Source organism: Corapipo altera, unplaced genomic scaffold, assembly GCF_003945725.1.
Source record: "Corapipo altera isolate COAL_440 unplaced genomic scaffold, ASM394572v1 2b, whole genome shotgun sequence".
Lineage (NCBI taxonomy): Eukaryota > Metazoa > Chordata > Aves > Passeriformes > Pipridae > Corapipo > Corapipo altera.
Window position 1 is genome coordinate 27,065,049 of NW_020884874.1, and position 22,564 is coordinate 27,087,612.

The 22,564-nt window shown below is 37.1% G+C and overlaps 1 protein-coding gene across 2 annotated transcripts; it reads right to left on the reverse strand.

Annotated features, from left to right (window-relative positions):
- Nucleotides 1-15,178: 15,178 nt before the first annotated feature.
- Nucleotides 15,179-22,030, reverse strand: VIP (vasoactive intestinal peptide). 2 transcript variants are annotated; one of them, XM_027634122.1, is made up of 7 exons: nt 21,776-22,006; nt 21,200-21,321; nt 19,518-19,658; nt 19,037-19,141; nt 17,356-17,475; nt 16,597-16,705; nt 15,179-15,482 (listed from the first exon to the last, which is right to left on the reverse strand). In XM_027634122.1, the coding sequence occupies exons 2-7, from the start codon at nt 21,310-21,312 to the stop codon at nt 15,474-15,476; spliced, it is 597 nt and encodes a 198-aa protein (XP_027489923.1). In that variant the 5' UTR covers nt 21,313-21,321; nt 21,776-22,006; the 3' UTR covers nt 15,179-15,473. The 2 variants fall into 2 exon arrangements, with proteins under 2 accessions (XP_027489923.1, XP_027489925.1); XM_027634124.1 differs by lacking the exon at nt 19,037-19,141 and having other exon boundaries at nt 21,776-22,030.
- Nucleotides 22,031-22,564: the final 534 nt, after the last annotated feature.

Consider the following 22,564-nt stretch of genomic DNA (forward strand, 5'->3'; position numbering starts at 1 on the left):
GTCAGTCTTTTTAATAAAAAATTATTTTTATTGATAATCTAACAGTATTATTATCTATAATATTTTCAGCTAATGTAACTGAACATTATAAAGTCAACTCAGTGATTTTTATTACTATTATGACACGTCATTTTTTCATGCTGTATAGTTAATGGTGAGGTGCATCTATCATGAAGGTGTAAGAGAAGGACCAAGGATTTATTGTAAGGCTAACACACGCTGCCTTTGTGCCTTGATTTTGTCACTCTACCACATTTCTCTGTTTTCCAAAAGCATATGCATATATCTGTAGAAAATAATGGAAGTACACCCTGTCAAACACATATTGTGTGTAATCCTCACCAGGATTAGATTGCTGAGATCCTGTGCTGCTGAGGGTAGGACAGTATAAATGCTGTAGACATTCAGCCCTGGCAGGATCCATAAAAGCGGTCATGTCCCCATCACTGACATTCCCTTGGCCATGAGCACATCTCCTTGCAATGTGTGATCAGTCTAAGAACCAGTTTACATCAAGCTCACTAATCTTTTGTAGTAATTGTCACCAGTCACCACAAACAATAGGGTTTGATTGAGATTTCTTCTCTTTTGAAGGAATAAAATTGCAGTTTTTTCTTCCATGAAATAAGGCTCTCTGGTTTGTGATTAAGATATATTATATATCATCATTCATTTCCTTGTTTGTGTGCCTATATATATGATGTGCTCAGCCAACATTCTGAGAAATAGGTTTCTTACAAGAAAAATCTCTCATGCTTTGAGAGATTTTTGGCAACTGGAATTAACAATACCTCTTGTGTAAAGTTTAATAAGATTCACTTCCATACTATTAGTGGTTAGCAGGTAACACTTGCTTGGAGACAAATCTTATTTCCATGCAAATAGCTCTAACTCTTTTGTACAAACACAGCTCATGACAGAGATGCTAGAGGATGTACAGTTGCAAAATGGAGTTCTGAAGGTGTGAAATAGGATTGCAACAGGCAAATTTTTTTTTGTTACAACTCACCATGACTCAGACCAAAATATTTTTGCATATCTTACAATTAATGAAAGATGGTACATTAACATCTCCTCAGGGATCCACTGTGGTATAGACACCAACCATATTCAAATAATTCTTCATTTTACAAATAAGCAAAAGAATGACCTTATGAAACCTTTTCTTCTAGGATTAAATAGGTAGGGGAGTTGAACAAGATGAACTTTAAAGGTCTCTTCCAACCCAAACTATTCTATAATTCTATGATTCTATGAATAGAAGGTTATTTTTGTACTAAGGTGGTAAACATCTTTATATTAAAACACAAATACTCCACCCACCTAAATCATACACACAAGAAACTTATATCAAATATAAATTTCAAGAGGCATTTGTACATCTAACTTTATCTCAGTTCTAACAAAACTGAGAGAGAAGAAATACATTTTAATGTATTAAAATATATTCCTTTTCCCCAGTTGAAACTGACACAAATTTCCCATATAAAATTAAACATCAGAGTTCAGCTATCGATAGTGCTACTTGTATTTGTTCTCTGACTTTTTAATACACCTTCCACTTACAGTGTAAATACCACTAGCATGCTGAATGTATAAAACTAATTAGTTATTAATAAAGTAATCATGCTTTTTACTATAATTATTCCAAACTGTGGGGCAGATGTTGCAGAGGTAAAAAGTGTCATGGTTTCTTCTCCAGATGACTACGTATTAAAAAGCTGAATCCCATCATATGTATACAACACCATTTGAAATTTGGGATATCAGAAAGATGTAAACTACGATCATCATTTCAACTATATATATGTTAGTTTGTGTCCTTTCAAATTGGACTCTTTTCACTGTATTATGTTGCCTTGCCCTGGAAAGAAAAGCAAACAAAACCAACAAAAAACCAAAAATACAAACAAACAGTATAAGACTGAAATTTTCCATCATCCCCTTGATACCTGCAACTTTTAAATTAAGATTAATAAAATTTATTTCAAGCTTTTTAAGAGATTGATTAGATCAAAAATCCTGAAGCTGTGGAAGACATGCCAAGGGTCTAACCCTTTACTCCTTGTTGTGATATGCATATACTATAAGTTCAAAATGTTCCTATGGTATGCTTAGCTTAATGGAGCACAAACACTGTTTCACACAGGTATAATTCCTGTGAAATCACTGGTGTTAAACAAGCATAAAAATGGAGTACCAAAGTTTTAATTGCAATAATGTATTGAGATAGGGTGGAGGAAAAAGATAGAAATAAGTGCTAGAAGGCCTCCTGCAGCAAAGCAACTGTTGGTAAGAAAACTAATCAGACACAGTCAGAAACAGTCAGTTTTGATAGACTGTAAACAGTAAAAGTCATGATTTCTCTCTAAGTCATCTGACACCTTCATTACTGCAATTGCTTATTTAACCCCCCTCACATCAAGGCACAAACACAGCTTTATCAGCTCATGCAAGCTTATTTTTTCATCTGTATTCTTCACCAGTACTTACCAATTAACACTGTGCATCAACAACCTGCATTTTTAGCAGCTGCTGAGCTAAAAATATATTCTAATAGTAGAACAGTATTCAGAAGTGTCATACTCCTTCTAGGAACATGACCAAGTGAAGTCACTATTATAAAATACATTTTGAATTACAGCTTTGTGATACCTGAAAGGGAAATGTTAATCTTTAGACTTTCCATAGCTGCCTAGCTTAACAAACAATAAACTCTGTATTTCATTCTAAATATCCTTGGTCCTTTTTTACAGAAGTTCTACTAAGTAAATATCTCAGGTTTATCTCATAGACATCTTTCAAAATATTTAATTTTAAATTTTGATTTCTCATGCCACATTGGTTAACTCATCTGTAGAATCTTGGTAGAGGGCTGTTACAACCAAAACAGACTCAGGAAGTAAAAGAAGCCAGGTTTGTGAGGAGAAATAATACCCTTTAATAGATCAGCTGTTGCACTTTATATGGAAAAGTATTCAGACTCAAGCTTTTCTTAAAGTAAGAACCAGAAATAGCTAAGAAACTTTCGGCATCTTGTAATCTCATTTTGTGAGAATACAAAATTCCTGGATTCTGGCCACAGAGATTTGACAATTTTCAATGACATCTTTTCCACAGAGTTTTTATAACAGCTGTAGTGTGGCTTTATTTAGCCAAATGTCTATAATACATGTTTATTTCCATCACAGTGCTGAGCCAGATGTCAAGTGGAAGGCTTGGAGGGATTTTTTTCTGTGTTTTGATTGACTGAAACTTTTTCTGTCTGTCCTCTCCAGTATGTTGGTGCAGGTAAGAACACATTTGTATTACATACAAAATACAAGTGAAATCTGAATAAGTTACTATAGGTAGCAATAATGCTTAATGGATTCAATTATCAGAGGAAATATCATCAGTATATTTTAGTATCATCAAATATTTTATACAAAGAGTTTCATTGAGAATACTATAATGTTCCTTCAAACTACATGCTATAAATTGGAAGGGAAAATGGGTGTATCTACTTTGCTTTGTCAATTCCCCTTGTTATTAGGTTGGGTGAAGAAAAAGTAGGTATATTTTCAATAGAACTGAAGTATGTTCCTTAATCTGTCTTTGCAATACGCAAAAATCATTGACCTGTGCTCTGAGTCTGATGGGAAGATCTGAGATGGAAAGCTTACAGCTCAATAGAGGTAACAAAAGTCAACTTTCTATTTTTTTTCCTGAACACTATCTTACATGTAAGAAATATAGAGCAGGTTGAAAAATGCAAAAGCTGAATCTACTACATGCTATTCCATTATTTTCTTTTTTCATGTTCCATATTTCAAATTCTTTTTTAAGCTTTCTCCTTCTTGCACTGCAATTTTAGTTGATGAGTTTATCCAATAAAAGCTGTTTCTGCAAAGAATTATCATGGAGTAGGTAATGTTATATGTGAAAACTGAGTTGTAGCAATTTCTTCTATACCTTCAAAGAGTACAACTCTTATACTTTATGATCTCGGAGCAGGTGAGGAGCCCTTCTGATCCAAGTCAGTCTCCATTAAAATCTTGTAATGCACACTAATGCAGTGTTCCTAAGGGAATGCCATGGTGATATTTAGCCTTGCCTGCCTGCTAAGAAAATCCCTGTCAAGCAGGAAAGGAAGTATCTGTATGCGTGGTTGAGCGGTATTTTTACGCTAGCAGATATTCTCGGGCTCTGAAAAGATTTAGATTAAGGAGGAATTGAATCTGAAAAAAAAAACACCTGAGGAAAGGGCATTTGGGTCTCTTTTCACTTTAGTTTAGGGGCTTAACTTGACATTTAAAGTAATAAAACCACCCGCAAAATAATTTCTTGTCCAGGAATGCCATTATAACATGTTGAACTCTTCCATATCGGATGAAATAACAACTTAATTGTGATCTTAATAGATTTCTCAGTTGCTTGCTGCAATCAGACCTACCTTTCTAAAAGTGCTCATTAATTACATTTCCTCTCTTAATTTCTCCATTTCTTTCCTATTCCTTGAGGAGTATGGAAACCAGTACAACTAATCACCTCTGAATTATGCATGTGAATCATCCCAGAAACACGTGGTTGGGATCTTTCTCTAGGTCAAGAGGCCGTTTTAGATACAGAATAATTTCTCAGCTTGTGGTAGGGATTTATTGTGAACTTCAGTTCAGCCAGAGGCTGTGTTAACAACTAGCTCTTAGGCAGGAATTTTCATTCTAAACTAATTAGCATGTCCTACATCTTAAACCATTATAAATGAGAAATAATTTGAGATGGCTGTCTTACCTGATCATTCTTTTCTTTCCTATTAAATGTATTTAAACTGAGAGCTCTAAAAATGGACTTCAATTAACATAACACCTTGACTTCTATGATTAAATACAATTTGAATATTTTTCTTGTACCATGTCATATTATGATGTGAGTTTCAAGAAAGATATTACTTGACACAATGCATTATTTATGCCTGTGATTGTGACAAAGTTGTGATATGCAAATAGAAATACAATTAGAAGCCGAATATGTGACTAAAACTGGTATCTCTTTTCTTTAATATACTAATTCAATACCTTAGTTCAGCAAATTACTTGAGTAGCACTATACAGAAGACTCTCAGCATATCAAAATATCACATTTGGTTCCTAATCCACAGTGTTTTTCATTGTCTTGAATGAGATTCAGTTCAGGTTTTCTCCCTATATGGGTCTTTCTTTGTCTTACCTGTAAAAACAGTGATATAGTCCCTCTCCGTATCTATATCCAGTTCCTAAGTGTCAGAAGGTTTTTGGGTGCACACAAACAATATCATATGTGATTAGGCTATGTCTTCATTTTTTTGTAGATCTGTAGAGACAGTCATATATTCTTTGTTTAACAACAAGCAACTGTGACTTTCAAGGACTTAATAAGTCTACAGAGAATCCAGGCCTCAACTGTTGCATTCCTTCCTGTGGAACACAAAAAAACCTAAAAAATCAGGAAAAAAGTACATTTTTTTATAAAAATTTTTCTGAAGAGAGATGAAAGCTGAACTTCAAAGATATAGTGATTCACTTCAATGATACAATGAACCCGAAGGTAATGGGAAACAAAGTTTAGATCAACCATATTTATGCTTTATGCTGCAGGGTTTTCTTCTGATTGTGATTTCTACCAGACAGTCCAAGACCTGTCAAGAATTAGAAAAACAACTATACATGTAAGTGTGTGTGAGAATATGCATATGTTCATTTTTATGTACATTGAGTGAATTAATAAACTTGCAGCAAAACATATTTTCCCAATGATATTTTATTTATCATGCAACATTGAAAATAATAATATGTTACATTTTTCTACCTAAAAATGTAGACTTCCTTAGTTTTGAGTGATATTTTAATATGTATGAGATTTCACTTTCTCTAGAAGTATTTTGTGACCCAAAACACTGATTATTCTTTACATGTCTGTATCCACTGATAGTTTTAAAAAAGTAAAATCAATGCATCTGCAATATTGCCAACATCTCAGTTTCTCTGTATCTGTAAACCTATACAACAAAACAGCCAATGTGAAACTCCATTAGTCTGCCAAAAAACAGACAACTATAGTGAAAAGCTTTACTATTTACTGGTATTGTTTATTTGGAATATAGCACTGAGATCCCTTGGATGTTCAAGATCTAGTCCTTACTATCAGAGGAGAACCATATCAAATTACCAAATTCATAAATGAGCTAAATTTATGAAACATCAGCTTAAAATTGAGCCTGAACATGCTTCCATAATTTCAGTTCTATGATAGCAAGAAACTTAATTTCATTTCTCACCTAAATTTATTCTTTGCTAATTTACAAAAACTTGTTTCCCATAAGTATTATCTTTTTTGTTTAAATAGCTTTCTTTCTCCTATGTATTTATTCTTAATGGAATAAACAGGAAAGGAAGGAAATTACAGAAGAAAATTAAATCACCTTTAAGCTGTTGTTTTGTTTTGAGGTTGTATTTAAAAGAAAAATATAAATAAAAATCCTATTCACCGAGCTACTGGGTTTTTTTAATACTTATACTTTATGTGCTTGATATAAGACTCTATGAACAAATACAAAAGTGGTGGCTTGGATTACATCCTATAGTTATGGTCTCAGATATTTATGTCTACAGGATTATGGAGATATTTTTAAGATATTCATAACTAAAAGAAATTTAACCAGGAATATGGACTATCAGGAAAGGCACGGAATAATAATCTTCAGAGTAATTATATGTAACTCCACACAATTATTTTTGACATATGTAATAACAGCAACCTCTCTCCAAGATGTGACTGCATCAGTTGTAGGACTGGAGAAGGGGTCACATTTGCTCCACATCAGAGACATCCTACATGCCTTTGGCAGGCTGTGAATGCAGTGTTTAGTCCTGTAGCCACAGTAATTCAGAGAAGTCATAGACATGCAGGATTCATCATCGAAATAGAAAGATAATTGTGTATCTGAAGAGTATTTTGCTTTCACACATTGTCCAAATGTTTTCTAAACTGGAGATGAGCAGTTCATTAATGAAATTGTCTCCTAAGCAAATTAAGTCATTTGAGATACACTTCAAAATCCAGTCTTTTGGAATTATTGTTCACTGGCACTCAATACTAGTAAAAGAAAAATGAGATTGAAAACATCGATTTGCCTGGGTTAGAGTGCAACCATCTTTAAGAAGTCTAAATAAATTTTTGTATGTGTTTGAATGGTTCAGCTTAAAACTTTCTATCACTACCAAGTACAGACAGAACATATAAGATCATTTTTAATTTACTTTTATTTGGTTTTATTTAGTTTCCTTGTGCAAAACATTATCAATATGTACCAGTTCAAGCTTGTATCAAAGCTGCAGAATGCAAAGGGAAAATGATAGCAGGACAGGATGTCATTGGTAACTTATTTGTATAATTTACTTAAAATTACTGTCTCCATGAAAATCTTTAATCAACACATTTCTGAAAAGCTGCAATAGCAGAAATAGATCAAAAAAGAAAATTAAAAATATGAGTTAGTTTTTCTTCTTAGTTTATTGGATCTGGCTAATTTCTCTAAGAGGTTTATAGGGTGTATCTAGTGCATCTAAGCTTTAAAAAATGGAAGTTTTTTGCAACATTTGAGCTGAAAATCTCACAAAATTAGATCTGACCAAGCCTTTGTTTCTGATGATGATAATGTAGAAATTAGAAAAAAATATAACAATTCTCAAATTAAGTTTCAAATTTTATTAAAAATTACTGAGGACTTGGATTGTTCTTATTTTTTCCACAGCAGATTCTCCCACAATGGATAATACTCCACGAAGTTGTCTCTTGTAGTGTCACTCTTGTACTGCAAATAAGTCACAATGAGATGCTCTTTCAGACTCCTCCATTTATATCCAATAATACAAAGAAGCCTAAAATAATAGTGGGTACTCAGGGAAATCCACAGTAGAAAGAAGTCCTCAGCCAGTTCAGAGTTAGCTGAAAAGCACATCCTTTATGCTGTATCTATGTCATGGGCTGAATTTGGAACTGTAGTTCCTGAGCCTGCCAGAGCTCCTCTATTGATGCACAGCTCTTACAAAGTGTAATCAAACAGCCTAGATTACAATAGCTTGAAATCTGCTTTAAATATTGCCAGAGCCAGTGTAGAAGTCCTTGAAACCATCATCTTTTTCACTGTGGTCTGCTGTTGCAGTTACAGAGTAAAGCTGGGCAGGAGAGGTTCTCCTTCACTGATTTCTTCACTTTTTACCAGAAAATAATTTAATAGTCTGTATGCATTATAAACATGTAGCATGCTGTTTTTATATGGAAGTTTATCATTCAACAAACACAAAATTAGTATAAAACTCAGTATATCTTTGAAGCAGAATTTCTGATAAATATCTCTCAGGGAATAGTTATGAGGTAAGCAATTAGAAATATAACATAGACCATTTATATGGATTAGTCCTTTTTATAGAGATAAATTATCTATTGGCCATGTGCTTACTTATTAATCAGATACTGCAAACCCATTTATAAAGAATAGCCAAGGAAAAGTCCCATTGAAAGGTTGTTCTGACTTTACCAGGTGAAGTTCTGTTTGTTCCAACACCCAAAAGCAAGCTAATTCTCTCATATATGATTCCAGAACCCTTCAGAATGCTGTAAATGTGAAAGAGCTATTCAAGAGGGCTAAGGTCATGAAAATGAAATTTTGAATTAGCCATTCTTCGGGAAAACACATTTAAACGGGGCCAGAAAGCTACAGAATGAGCAATACCAATTAAGTTTGGTCTTTACAGAATCAAACCCCTTCTCTATGAAAGTAGGGTACATTAAGCACTTGTGTTCTCACCTGTACTGAACAAAGAATGAATCATAAATCAAAGAGCAATGACCCAAGTAGTCCACTCGGCTGGATTTCTTTATTCTTGCACAGCAGTGGACTAATAATACAGAAGGTAATCCCTGTTGTAATCCTTCAGCTCTGGATGAAAGGAGACCCTCAGCCCCTCATTGTCACTGGCACTACACTTTAGCACAATATTTTAATATACATGACATAAATACACTAAGTCCTTGCATGGCTCTCTTCCTACTTCCTTTTGAAGAATTAATGATGGTGACAGGCCAGCGTGTAACCTATACCACTCATTACTCACAGAGTAAATCAGAGGATATATAACTCTCTTTATCCATGCTAGGGTTTTCCTGTGAACTGATCTCCATTTCCCCTTCCTTAGGCTGGCAGAAGTAGCAAAGACAGGGCTGCTGCTGTCACTCATCTGTCCAGTATCACAGATGATGTAAGGGCAATATGAGGGCTGCATTTGTAATTTCCCTTGACTGCAGGATTAAGGAAATTGGATTAAAAAATACAGGCTATAGCCACATAGAAAGGATGCAGAGATGTAGGGGAAACTACCTAATAACGTGGGCAGTTGCCTTTTTAAGAATCCCATTTTGCTTTACATGCATTTCAGACTGGATTGAGTGGCTCCCTCTCAGCCCATCCCCAAGTTGGTATAGTATATTTGTTTCCTCAGCTTTTGAAAACTCAGAAATGTTTGAGAAGCAACACAAGAAAAATTATCCAGACTGAAAAATCAGGTCTTCCAAGACCTTCAAGACAAAGGCCCTCAAAATCTCTAATCACTTTTCCAAAATGTCTGCAACAAAGAGACTTTCAGATACATTTAGTAATTTTGAAGGTGAAACTACATCGGAAAAACAGTAATTTAGGAGTGTTAAACTCACTTCGGAATATGAGCCCACTGGGCACGGGGCTCCAGCACAGTCTTGGAAATTTAGAGTAATTTACGAGATGATACAAGACAGACTGTTTCTTTAGCCTAACAAAGCAGGGCTGGGAGGGACATGCAGTCTATAAATACATCCTGAGAGGAGTACTAGTACTCTTACAATGAGAACATTAGGATAGTAACAGGTGGTTGGTAGGGTGTCTGTTAAACGTTTAGACTGCCAGTAAAAAGAAGGTTCCCAACAAGTACAGCCACTAGGTCTGTGTGGCAGCAGAATTAGGGGACAAACAACTCATCTGTGCTCCTGAGGGAGCTTGTTAAGTTAATGAATGAACTTCCATGATGTGAGGCCCTCAGACAGCAAGAGATGACTATTTCTTCTCAAAGCAAGAGTCTTAAATCTACAGGGAATAAAAGGCCATATATAAATTATGTTTAACACCAAGTACTTTTTTGAAGACACAGTCTTCATCTACTCTACCTCAACATTTACCAGTTTCTTCCTTCTTACTACATACTTCACTTCTCAAGACCAGAGTTCTGACACCAGCTTTGGAACACTAAGTACAATGCACTACTCTGGAAGGAATCATCAGATGGGAAACTATCAGCACCAAGTCTAGAATTTTTCAAACTCTTCTCACTTTTTAACCAAGACTCACTCTTTCTGCATATATTATTTATCCTTTTCATGAAGAATCTTTCTAGAATGTAGCAGTTTGCTTTCTATACTCCCTAATAAGAAGCAAAATTGCTTGACTAAAAGAGTATGCAGATGTTTTGGCTGTGATTATGGGAAGAGGGACTCTCTGAAAGACAAAGACGAAGAACTGTGTTAGAATAGAAACAAATGGTGATAGGACATCTGTCAAATATATTTGTGACCACTTTCTGTGAAAAGCAGTTCAATAGTATATAAAATAAGCAAACAACTAGGAGCCTCCCAGGCTCCATATAAATGAATTCTCCTCTATCAAAAAGCTGACGTGTCACCTCCCAGTTAATAGCTTGGCTATTTCATAAACTACTGACAAAAGCTGTTGCTCTGAGTACATTTCCTAAGTAGAAAGGTCTTCACTGATACATCCCATCTAACAACAGTGACTCTTTTTAGTTTCTGCTTTCCCTCCATTCCAAAACCAAGATATGTGTTGGATAAGAGCAAATTATTATTAAGTAATTGTATTTACATAATAAAAGCATTTATATATGACATTTAGAAATAACTTAGGCTCTTAGAAGCTGTGGTCTCTTTGAAATGTGAAGCAGGGGTTCTAAACATCCAGAAAAAGATTCAGAAAATGTCTCTTATGCACCATCCTCATGTACACTCTTTTAAGCATATCATCCTATGCAAAACTCTATCTAATACTAAATAATTCACTCAGTGGGGAAGAACAAGATTCTTTTTCTCCTTTTTTCAACTCATTATAGAAACAGTCTCCATTCTTTCTCAAAAGAAAGCTGTACTGAAAATACTGTTCTCACCATTGTAATGTTGATATTTAGATATTTATCTCTTTTACTGTATCATTATGATTTATGTCACGTTGAGTTTAATCTTTGAATAATTAGTCATATTTTTATTTACAAAAGTTGATCAATTAAGTTGTTGAAAATACTTATCTTCACAAGGAAAAGTTGTTTTTTCCCCTCCCTACCAAGTGATCTGCATACATATCTGTACAAAACTGAAATAGCACTTTTTCTGTTTGTTTACTTCAGAAGCGAAAGATATATCAAATTATTCTTTGGACTTTTTTAAAGACTGATGTAAAAGCTGAGTGTCTAGTTTCTTACCTCCAGTTCCAAACCAGCTTGGCAACTTGGCAAGTGATTTGTCTGTGACTGATCTAGAGCAGAAATGAGAAAAACTGAAAATATTGCAGTTGACTGAGCCAGTGCAAGCCCCGGGAGGACATAAGTTCTGTTTGATGTATCCAAGGAAAGGTCAAACTTCTGTGCCAGTCATATAGCAAATGGGAAATCTCTCATGAGGTCAGGATCAGTTGGTGAGCAGAATCCAAGTTGCTCTTGCAAATCTGTTTTGCCAGGTTCTCTGCAATACTCATCTCCATCAACCAGGACCGGCAGTTGTTAGATTGTTGCACCATAAATTTAAGGTCTGCTGTAAGTGTTCCTCTCAAAAGCATAGGTATATACTAGCTTTGCAATGCAATGGTGCAATTATTAAGACTGGAAAGCTTGTGGTAAGTGAAGGAGGGAGAGAGAAAACAAGGGAAAGTAAAGAGGTAGTGGAAAGCACAGGTAGTATCACAAGAGACAGTTTACAATCTTTTCCATCTCCCTTCCCTGAATACCTTGCAAGGAAATATACATACATCTCCTCCCAAAAGGTCCATCTCTGGGGAGAATTCAATATGCCCATACATGAAGTTATACCTATGCTTTGGATCCAAGTTATCCATTTTCATATTTTTAAGCATAATTTTTTTTCTCAGACTTTCAGGTGGAACAAACACTCATAGCCCCTCAAACTCATTTAGATTATTAGAGGGGTTGTTAGAGTTTTGTTCATTTTTAATGTGCTTTTACTGGCTGTAATTTTAAATTGTTTTGTCAGCATTTGCAACTCTCATGATTTTATTCACAATCCTGAGGGTTGTTCTTGAGTGGGTGATGAATGTACAGATGAACCCAAGCATGCAAATCCTCTCCATGGTTTTACAACCAGAAAATGTACTCTTCTAGTCCTGGTGAAGATGTACCAAGGTGATATTCTCCCTTTCTTAAAGAGTTCCAAGCAGTAGCTTTAAAAAGCAAAGCCCATTTAAAACAAAAACTAATTAGTTCTATCCTGTAAGATCACATGTATTCCTACCCTGTATTAGAAGTGAAATTCTGGTAAAACATGGTGAGATGTTTCTTTATCATATACCCCAATAACGCTTCACTGTTTTATTCCTTCCTCTCTAGTGATTGCATTCCCTGTCAGTGACGCTCTTCAAAATCTCCTGGGTATTTGTTTCCTCCTAGCAGTACTCCTGACACTCCCTTTGCAGCTGCCCCTTCCATTCTCCTAATTAATGCAATGCTTTGATTCCACACTTATGACATTTTGCAGGTGGGCTGTAAGATTGGTGACATGTGTCAAGGCTCATTGACAGGCTCAAAATTTGTCTCATTTAGCGAAATGCTGCAATTTCTCTTCGTTTTTATCATTTAACCTTATCATGACCACTTGCCTATGGAGTTGAGGTGAACAGTGTTACATCTTTCACAATTAATTCCTCTCAGTGTATTAATTGGGCTTTAAATCTCCTATAGAATGCCAAAAGTTGCTATGACAAGTTAAAAGCCATCCTCTAACACAGATATCAAGTCAGGTATTGTATTCTGGAGGTTAAAATCTCTCCTGTCAGTGCTAGGTTTTGCTAAAATGTACATAAAATTTAGCATGCCTTTTAGACTGTCTCTATTTGCTAACTCTCAGAGGAACCTGCCATGGTATTATTTTAATGAAATTATTAATTTTTTATTTTAAAAAATATATATACACACAGATATATATATGATTTCTAATAAGTGTCCATTTTTTTCTTTCTAACAACTCCATCTTCATTGTAACACAGAAAATGCATGTTCCAAGGTTCTGTGGTTTTCTATGGAGAACAAAATATCAGGGAGATAATATATTAGACATGGAAGACAAGTTCTTCCATCAGATGTCTTATTGGTAAGTAAAAAAAAAAAAATTAAAAAAGGAACACTTAGAAAAAAAATATTTCTGGAATTGTGGAATCAAAAGTTTGATCACTCCAATTTTTGTTACTTTAAACTGAGTGAATGAACATCACATATATTTAAACAAAAAATTCTATGTATAAAGACCATATGCAGCTTTGCTTCTAGTTGAGTTTTTTCACTTATTTTTTTCAAAGATTACTTATCCCAGAAATACCAATATAGTTCAAACTACAATGAAGAAAAATTCTAATTAAATACTATAGCGTTAGTCCGTTAGTATCCTTCAAGTATTTACAAAGATGTTTTTACACTGAAATGTTCATAATACGATAGGAATTAGGGGTGGAAAACCACTTTTCAAGAGAATACTTCAAAATTGCATCTAACTTTTGTGGACCACTCATTGGCTTAGACTAAAATAGATTCTGTCAAGGCTAGATAGAAATAGCAATATTAGCATCTGATCCGTGCAAGCTGATTTTCTTTCTACATGCAGTTGCCAATACTCAAAAAAATTGCAAATCAGAAGGCTACATATTTATGAGAACTAGTCTCCATAAATCTCAAATTTTATCATGTTAGAAGTTTCATTCTAAATGGGAAAAGTAAACTTGTCAGTGAAACTTGCAAATTAGTTTTATCACTGTCTATGTGTGCATATGTATGATTTATAACTATGTTTGAAATTCCAAATTGAGCTTGTAAGTAGGTCTGATAAGTTTTCCTACTTCAAATTTCATCTTTTTCTAGGCAGGGAAAGGGGAGTCATGAGATTATTATGGCTGGTATCACTCAAGAATATGGATTTCATATGTTGTGCATGCAGTACCACGCACCGTCCTTATTGCAGTGGAACTCTTAGTCTTACAACAATAAATGACTCTTTAGAAAATGATCTAATTGGTTAAATCCACAAACTTAATAAAATACATCCAGATTTTGATTCACAGCAACAGTGCTGTGAATCAAACAGCTGCATATTTCCAGTTCCACAGTCATCTACAGTGATAGGAAACTACAGAAATGGGAACTGGAGGCTCATTGGTTCATCTTTCTAATATAACATAGCATAAATCAGTTAAAAATATTATCTTCCTCTACTATTATAGTAGAGACAGGACTTGCTGGGACCTCTACTGTTCCAGTTACCTGTAGCACTGATTCAAACCAGCAATTGTTTGCCATGATAATAGAATTATTTATTGTCTGCATGTCTGTAAATTACATTCATCCTAAAAAAATAGTAAACTGTCTTCAGATCTATTTTATATATAAGCAATAATTTCATCATCAAAGCTACAATTAAGTGTAGAATAACTGATGACTTTAGGCATCAAACGAATCAAGGGATTGCATTCTTTTAGTGCTTTGTCAGCTCCACCACATACAAAACACAACTGAAAATAAAGGATACATTTTTGGTCTTAATATAATTTGTATGTTGTGAAATATTAAAAATGTGAACAGGAAGGAAAGATGCTTCTGGACGTCAAATTTTTAATGCTTTTTTATTTTCGCTAATAGCTTGGTAAGCTGCTAGAAAAGCTTTGCCTTTTTCTTGGCAATAACCTTCAGAGATCTTTGTAAAGCAGTTTTACACAGTTTGCACATTCTTTTCCTCATGTTTTTACATGCTGGTTATGGAGCTATCTGGAGATGTATTCTTATTATCCTACATGTTTGTCTGAAGTTGTACCACATCTAAAATAAGCCAATTAATTAGTCAAGATGGGCTCTTTTCAGCTGCACACTCATTTTCAAATGAATTTATTGAAGGAAAGGATTTACAGCATATGGACTCACAGACTTCTCATAAGTTAAACTGGCATCCATATGTACAGCTTTCAGTAGAGAACTCTAGAGTAATATTTACAATGTAAATATCAACTTTTATTACATAAGAAACAAATATATCACAACTGTCACTTCACAACATATTTGTTCTGGTTTGATGACTAAAGTCATCTCTTTGAAATACTATGTGGAACTCAAAAATAGCTTGTTCTTGTCATAGACTTTACCAGGTGTCCTTCAGAGGTCCTGAAAAGCAAAGGAGAAATATGCTTTAAAAGTGCTGCACTACTACTCTTTCTCATTTAGTCAATGCCAGAAGTTTTAGAAGGTGCAAAATCCAGGAGCAGATATGTGTCATGATAATCTTATCTAGAAAGAACATTTCTTTCCAGAACCACATCACTTACAAATTATTTCAATCCTCAAAGCATAAGCAGTTTATGTCCTTTCTAATATTTGGGAACTTAAGAAGAACTGGAAAGGAAAAGAATATTTTCTCTTTTTTTTTTTAAGTCTAGTAAGGAAACAAAGTTTGGAGAAATGTCTTTTCTTGTATCATCCCCAGCTCCTCCTCCCCCCAAAAAAGTTATCCTCAAGAGTAATCTTTTAATCTTTTTTCTTGCTTGTATTTGAGACATAGCTGAATGCCAAAAACCATACTACCATCAGTTTGACAATGCACTTTCAAGAATACCAAACTCAATTAACTTTTATGTTTTTATGTTACCTTTTCAACGTTATGTTCCTGCAAGTGTTGATGAGAAAGGTTTTCATTTCAGTAAACCAACGAAACGCATTTGTGAATGATTTTAGAAAAAAAATAGTGGTAGCTAAATAGAAAACAGCAACTGTAATATTTGCATGTCAGATGATCCTCCCTTAGGTGGGGGTCAAGTGCTTTCTTTATGCATAAAGTTCATGTTGCTGATCCTCTTAGTTCTGGGGGCAACTCCTTTCTGATGAAATAGATGTTAAACAAAATCTGCAGCATTTTTTTTTTAATTAAAAGAAAGATCCTTGAGTTTGTTTTCTGAAGAAATAATAGTCTTTGTAATTAAAAATGAGTCAGTTCTGGTTTTATTCTACAGTGCATACTGGTTGAAACACCCCAGTGAGTTAGGTGCATTATTAACAGTGGCATTTAATTATGAATTTTCAATAAGAGCATTCATGGGATACCTTAAATCTTATTATTAAAATTATTATTTTATTCAGACACAATCTCTATAACATAAGCATTTCATGGAACATGACTCCCTTTCCTAGATGATTCTGATTTGCTAATAGATCGCATTTCATACACAATTAATCTCATTTTATGGGTCGAGTCAAGATAAGAGGAAAGAAAATCTGGGCATACCAGAGGGAGGTGGCTCAACAGCTCATCTACAGAATCATAGTTTTCTGAGAAGGAAGGTTCAAGAAGTTCTGCTTCATCTCGAAGTTTAGCAGGGTTTAGCTCTTCCTGGCTGTTGTGGATCAGAAACAAGTTTTATTGCTCTCAGAAGAAAAAGAAAAAAAGAAAGCAAAGCCACCTTCTAGCTTCTGCACATTTTATTATATTTATACCGAAGTGCTATAAAATGTGAAATAGTTTGTTTAATGAATGAAGAGCCATTTAAAAGCAGATGTCTAAATGAGTGAATATATAGACAGAATACAGGGTCTACAAAAATGTATGCTGGCACTTCTCACCTATACTGATTAGGACATATGGCCTTCTATGGACTTCTAAATTTTCATTTTATGTATTTATTTAGAGGAAAATTTTCAACAAATTTCTTTATAAAATTGTTTCTTATGTTCCATAGCTCTATGGATTCTTTCCTTAAGAAGATTTCTCATAAATAAAAACATTTTTGAATCTGTCAGAAGCTTTTTAAAATTGCCAGAAGCAGTCTCCTCTTTATTCTTCTATTCTAATTTGATTGTAGTGTCTGTTCCAGTCAGGAAGAAAATGTTGTCTGTATTTGAAAACCATGTTATAAACTATGCTATCAAGTCATTAATGTTCATTGCCTCTTGTTTCCCCTCTCTGTATACATAAATGGATATAAACCTTTTCTGTCTTAATACCACAAAAGTATGGAAACAATATATATTTGCTTTCTTGTAGTACCTTCTTTTTCCAGTTAAAACTGAGTTTAAGTATTTCTTCACAGCCATCTGCTTTCGAAAGCGGCTGTAGTTGTCAGTGAAGACAGCATCAGAATGGCGTTTGACAGGACTGTCCTGAGAGCTGGCAATATACAATTATGAAGAAAAAATTAATAGATAATATCTGGTTAAAAGTAGATACCTTTAAATGAGTGAAACAAACTTTACAATATTGATTAGCTAAATAAAATTAAATTTTCATTTCTACTTTCATTCCCAACTATGACTTTGGATCTTTATTCTGTTGAAAAGAAACCATGGCTTTATTGCTTACTGTGTATTTAAATAAAAAGGATCAAATTCCAAAGATTAGTATTCAGTCTTTTTGGGCACACCTTCCACTGATTTTTTTCTCCTACTCAACTTTGCCATGGCCCATGCAATTAGGATCCATACTCAATGATTTCTAGATCACTTGTCCCAGGAATTCTGTAAGATCACGTGGTTGAGTGTGGAATTCATTACTCCCTCCTATCTGTTCTCATAGCCCAGATTACTATTTTAAATAAATAGATTTTATTCTGATGTCTATAATTTTTGTAAATATTAGTACAAACTGTGTAAAATTTTAGTACAATGCCAAGGTGTAGCTTGGTTTAAGTCATAGTAAGTCTTAAAGGACCCCATCACTGTTCATATTGAATGCTGTGAAGGCGGAGCCTGCCACCGAGGAAAGTAAGTGTAGCATCCCATAAGTAGCTATAATTATTTGTTCTAAGGAGGTTTCAGAAGAAAAAAACACACCTTGTGAAATCCAGACCTGGAGGCCTATTTTTCATTCACAATCTTGGGAAGCCTCAGTGTGTTCTGTTTTAAATTATCTGTGTTAGTTTATAACATATGAGAAACTGGAATTATATGTTCTGGAACAAAGGCAGCATTGACACAAATGGAGGACCTAATTTTTACTCAGCTTTTGAGCCTATGGAGTAGCCTCTCAATGGAACTGTCATAGTGGATCAGTCCAAAGCGTTCTACTAATACATTCCCAACAGTAACCGTAGCTGCTGCTTAGGGATATGAAAACAAGAAAAGTATACAGTGATCCTCCCCAGCACCCCACAACCATTAGTTTATGAATGTCCCGGCCTGGAAGTTGCATCCAGACCCCTTGTCTACAAATTTTGTTCTTTCTTTTTTGAATCCTGCTACAATACGGATCTCACAAACATCTGGTAATATGTTCTATAGTTGGAAAAAACAACTCCTTTACATTTTCACTATAAACCAATTTTTTCTTAATTTCATTGAGCATTTCCCCGTTGTTATGTAAGTACTGAATAATCATTCACTTTGTATTTACTTTTGCCATTCATCCACCAAGCTAGTAAAAACACAACCAGAGAAAAAGAATTAGCAAATTACCATGCTAATCATTATAATATTGCCAGTATATATTTTCCATGCTTTGTACAGTGTCTATTGCTCTACCTCTCACAACTGTATCAGGAATAAATAGTAACATAATCATTTAGTAATATGACTAAATACTTATATAGGATTTTCAGCTCCTCCCATAATTATAGAATCTTCTTTTTCATTATCTCTAAATCACAAAAAGGAGAACTTAGGTACAGAAGGGAAAAAAGATGCCAGTGAAGTCAGCTAGGAAAAAAATCTACCTAATGTAAGTGTCACCTCACCTAACTCGTTTTCTAATAAGCGAATGCAGATATCTCTTCACAGCAAGTTTAGCCAAAAGATGGCTGTAGACACTGGTGAAAATTCCATCAGCATGCCTTGCATTTCTGAAATGGACAATAAATAAACTCTACAATACAGCCTGGGTTCATATCATTTTGATAACGTTCATTTTGTAATCATACTGCTTTCCTTAATTTATCTATTGTACATATTAAATTAAACTAATTTCATAAAACAGCTTCCAGATTTTCACAATATAATTTTTAGCCCTTCCTGGAAAGTGAACGCATTCATCATGCCAGAATGGCAATGAAATCAACATTTCTGCCAACATCCCTACTGCTACCAGTACTCAACCAGCGGCTGTGTGTTTTTCTTCTGTAATTGAATCTTCCTTTCCTGTTTCTTAATTTGAAAATGCGAATGGCATAAATCAAGTAGTCCATCATCATTTGTATTTATGATAATGAAGAAACTCACGTATCAATAATTCTGGACAGATCAAAATAGAATTTCTCATTTTCAGGTAGTGTGTTCTGCAAAATGTCTGATTCTGATTTTAATGACCCACGGGCATGGTCAGGTTCACTGGCTCCATCAAATGGCATTCTGTTTCCCAATCTGTTGGAGAAAGAAACCATATAAAGTACAGCTAGCTGAGGACATGCAACACTTCAATGTATCTTACATTTTGGGTTGTGTCAAAAATGCACATCTACCTACTTTAATCTGTAAGGCATTTTAAAGAAGTCTAGATAAAATAAAAGTCACTTTCAGGTAGAATCAATGCTGAATGGTAGATTAATTGACTTAACAGATCCTTCTCTCAAATGTATATTTTCTAAATATATGTTGTCATTACACGCAGTTTATTTCAGTGAACAGTGCATAATGTGTGGTGATTACAGCACAAGTGACAACCACGAAACTTTTTCTAACAACTATATTTTGTATAAATGACGGATGGAATTAACAGCCACTACACTTGCAAAGTGAAAACAGTTCCTGTGTACTAACCTCCCAGTTAAGATTTAAGATATGCACTGAAATGCATAATGAAACAGTTCTTAGGCCTTCTCCAAAGAAAACAAATACATCAAGAACTTTAATTTAAATATACAAAGTTCAGTCATGTATCTCTATGTGTTTTTATTCTCTCATAAATGTTCACATTTAATCTCTTAAAATGTTTATCACAGCAATTGCTTTGTATAAACTGATTTACAGTTACTTCACATTTTCATATACTGCTGTTTCTTATGATGTGTCATATTTTATCAAGGGCAGTGTGACTGCATAGCAGTGGTATGATATCAGACATTCCTTCTGGCTACTCTTATGTTCTCTGGCAGACAATAGGCTCCCATCACTGTAGGAAACTCCTGCATGTGATGATGTGCAGAAATCACATATTAAAAGTAGGATAGGCTATCGCTCTTGTAATTTTGTGGTCACTGTTGGCACTGCTTATGTATCTGAGTCATGTAAGACTTCTGTCTGGTAAAAAAATCGTGCTAAGTTGCTACATAAGATAAACCAGCTCAAGTCACACCTTTTGTAAGTCAGTCACCGTGCTGGTTTGCCGTACTGTTTTCCACTGGTATTTATACACATTATATTCCTCTTACCTAAATGTAAACCGTACCGTTCTACCATCTGATTTAACTAAGCTGAACAACTAATAGGAACTTCAACCAGCCAAAGCACTTAGTGGTACAAAACCTACATACACACCGGTCTGTTCTGACCGACACGTTCACGTCCCAGGGCACACCGTAACCTACATCTCCTCCGCCTCCCGCACATACCGCGGTCACCGCTTCCCAGCCCGTGGGGCAGCGCCGCTGCAGCCACCGCGGGAGGTGAGTCCGTGTCCCGGGGGCTTTTACAGGTGAGATCAGCGGGCACCGGCCGGGACGCGCCTGACCGGAGCCTCGCCTTGAAGACCTCGCGCACCCTCCCGTCCCCGGACAAACGCCCCGACGGGAGGCGCCGCACTGCGCGCTTGTTGGAAGGGCACTGCGCGCTTGTTGGAAGGGCACTGCGCGCTTGTTGGAAGGGCGCAACGGAGGACTGTCTCTTTCACAGCCCCTCTCGGCTCCCGGAGGGGCCGGGCAGGCCCATGCGGGCCGGCGGGTCGCGGCGCGGAGCGCGGCCCTTACCGCGGCACGGGAGGGAAGGCGGCGCCTCTCGGGGGCAGCGCCCGCGCCCGCCAGCAGAGCGCGCTGAGGAGGGCGAGGGCGAGGAGGAGCGGGGAGGCGCCGCGGTGCTCCATGGCCGCCACCTGCGGAGGGAAGAGCGCAGCCGTCACCCACCGACCCGGCCCGCCCGCACCGACGGGCCCCGCGCCCAGGTACCGGGGCTTCGCCTTGGGCCGCCGCGCAACTGCCCCGGCACCCGGCCCCGTCCCAACCGCGGTCCCGGTCCAGAGAGACCCCGCTGGCAGCTCCCCCGCCACCGCGACCCTGCTGCCAGCAGGGAGAGCTGGCACCCCAGAAGGCGACCCTCGGCCAGCTGTGAGGGGCAGCAGCCCACGGGGCTTAGCGACTTAGGCGGTAAAAAAAGGAAGGGTCCCTCCACGGCTGCCCGGGGCCGTCAAAACTGCTCCCTACTCCCCCGACGGCCGAGACGTCTTCCCTGCGGGTCCGGGAGGGGAGAAGGGAAGCGTGGGTGCGGGACGGGGATACCCTCCTCATCCGCTGGGAAGTTGCCGCTGCGGCGGAGGGAAAGTTACTCACGGAGCCGCGAGTCCGTCGGTGGGTCTGGCTGTGCGGGCGCGGAGCGAGGCGGTGCTGGAGGAGTGCGCCCTGCCCGGCTGCGCGGCTGCCGGAGCGGCGGCAGAGGGTGAGGAGGAGGAGGAGGATGAAGAGGAGAGCTCCGTCTCGCCGCACGCTCTGAGCTGCCCGCCGCGCCGCCGCGTTTTATAGCGTTTACACGTTTCTGCTTCCAAAGAAGCAATCACGTTACTGGAGAGACGTCACCCTTCCCAAGGGGACGGTCGCTTTGTTCAGGACAGTCAGAGACTTATATTTAACTCATGAGCAGCAGCGCACCCTACCTCTTCCCCCACCTTCTCCCTTCCCCCCGCCCCCCCGGCCCTTATTTGATTTTTATTAATGACATAGTTTTGCAGGAAGCGGAGCCCCGTCGGCGGGGTGATTCCGCCTCGCCAGGCAGGAGACCAGGCGGCCGTCGGGGGCTGCGGTGGGCACGTCGCACCGCGCACCCCTGCCCGCACCCGGTATAGCCGGAGGGGAGGTGGCGGCACTCCCCGGAGCCCGCCGCTCCCTCCCCACCCCTATAGCCCCCATACTTCCCTACGCAGTCCCCTTCTCTAGGGGTTACTCCTTTCCCTAACTCTTCTCCGGTGTTTTCATGCAGGGCTGGTCCCTCTCCGTCCCTGGCACATGCCCGTCCTTGACAGGGGTTCCCACCCGAGATGCGCAGGGAGCTGGTCTTAAATATTTTCTCCGTGTTTTTGCTTGATTTTAGCAGATGTCGGGGTGTTTGCCAGTCTTTGATTTTTC

What these genes read in the sequence shown, in the direction of transcription:
- VIP (XM_027634122.1), bottom strand. Translation starts at nt 21,312, where the DNA reads ATGGAGCACCGCGGCGCCTCCCCGCTCCTCCTCGCCCTCGCCCTCCTC. An exon ending in CTTATTAGAAAACGAGTTAG is followed by an intron (nt 17,476 to 19,036) that starts GTGAGGTGACAC and finishes GTATATTGCCAG; the next exon opens with CTCTCAGGACAGTCCTGTCA. An exon ending in GTTTTAACTGGAAAAAGAAG is followed by an intron (nt 16,706 to 17,355) that starts GTACTACAAGAA and finishes GATCCACAACAG; the next exon opens with CCAGGAAGAGCTAAACCCTG.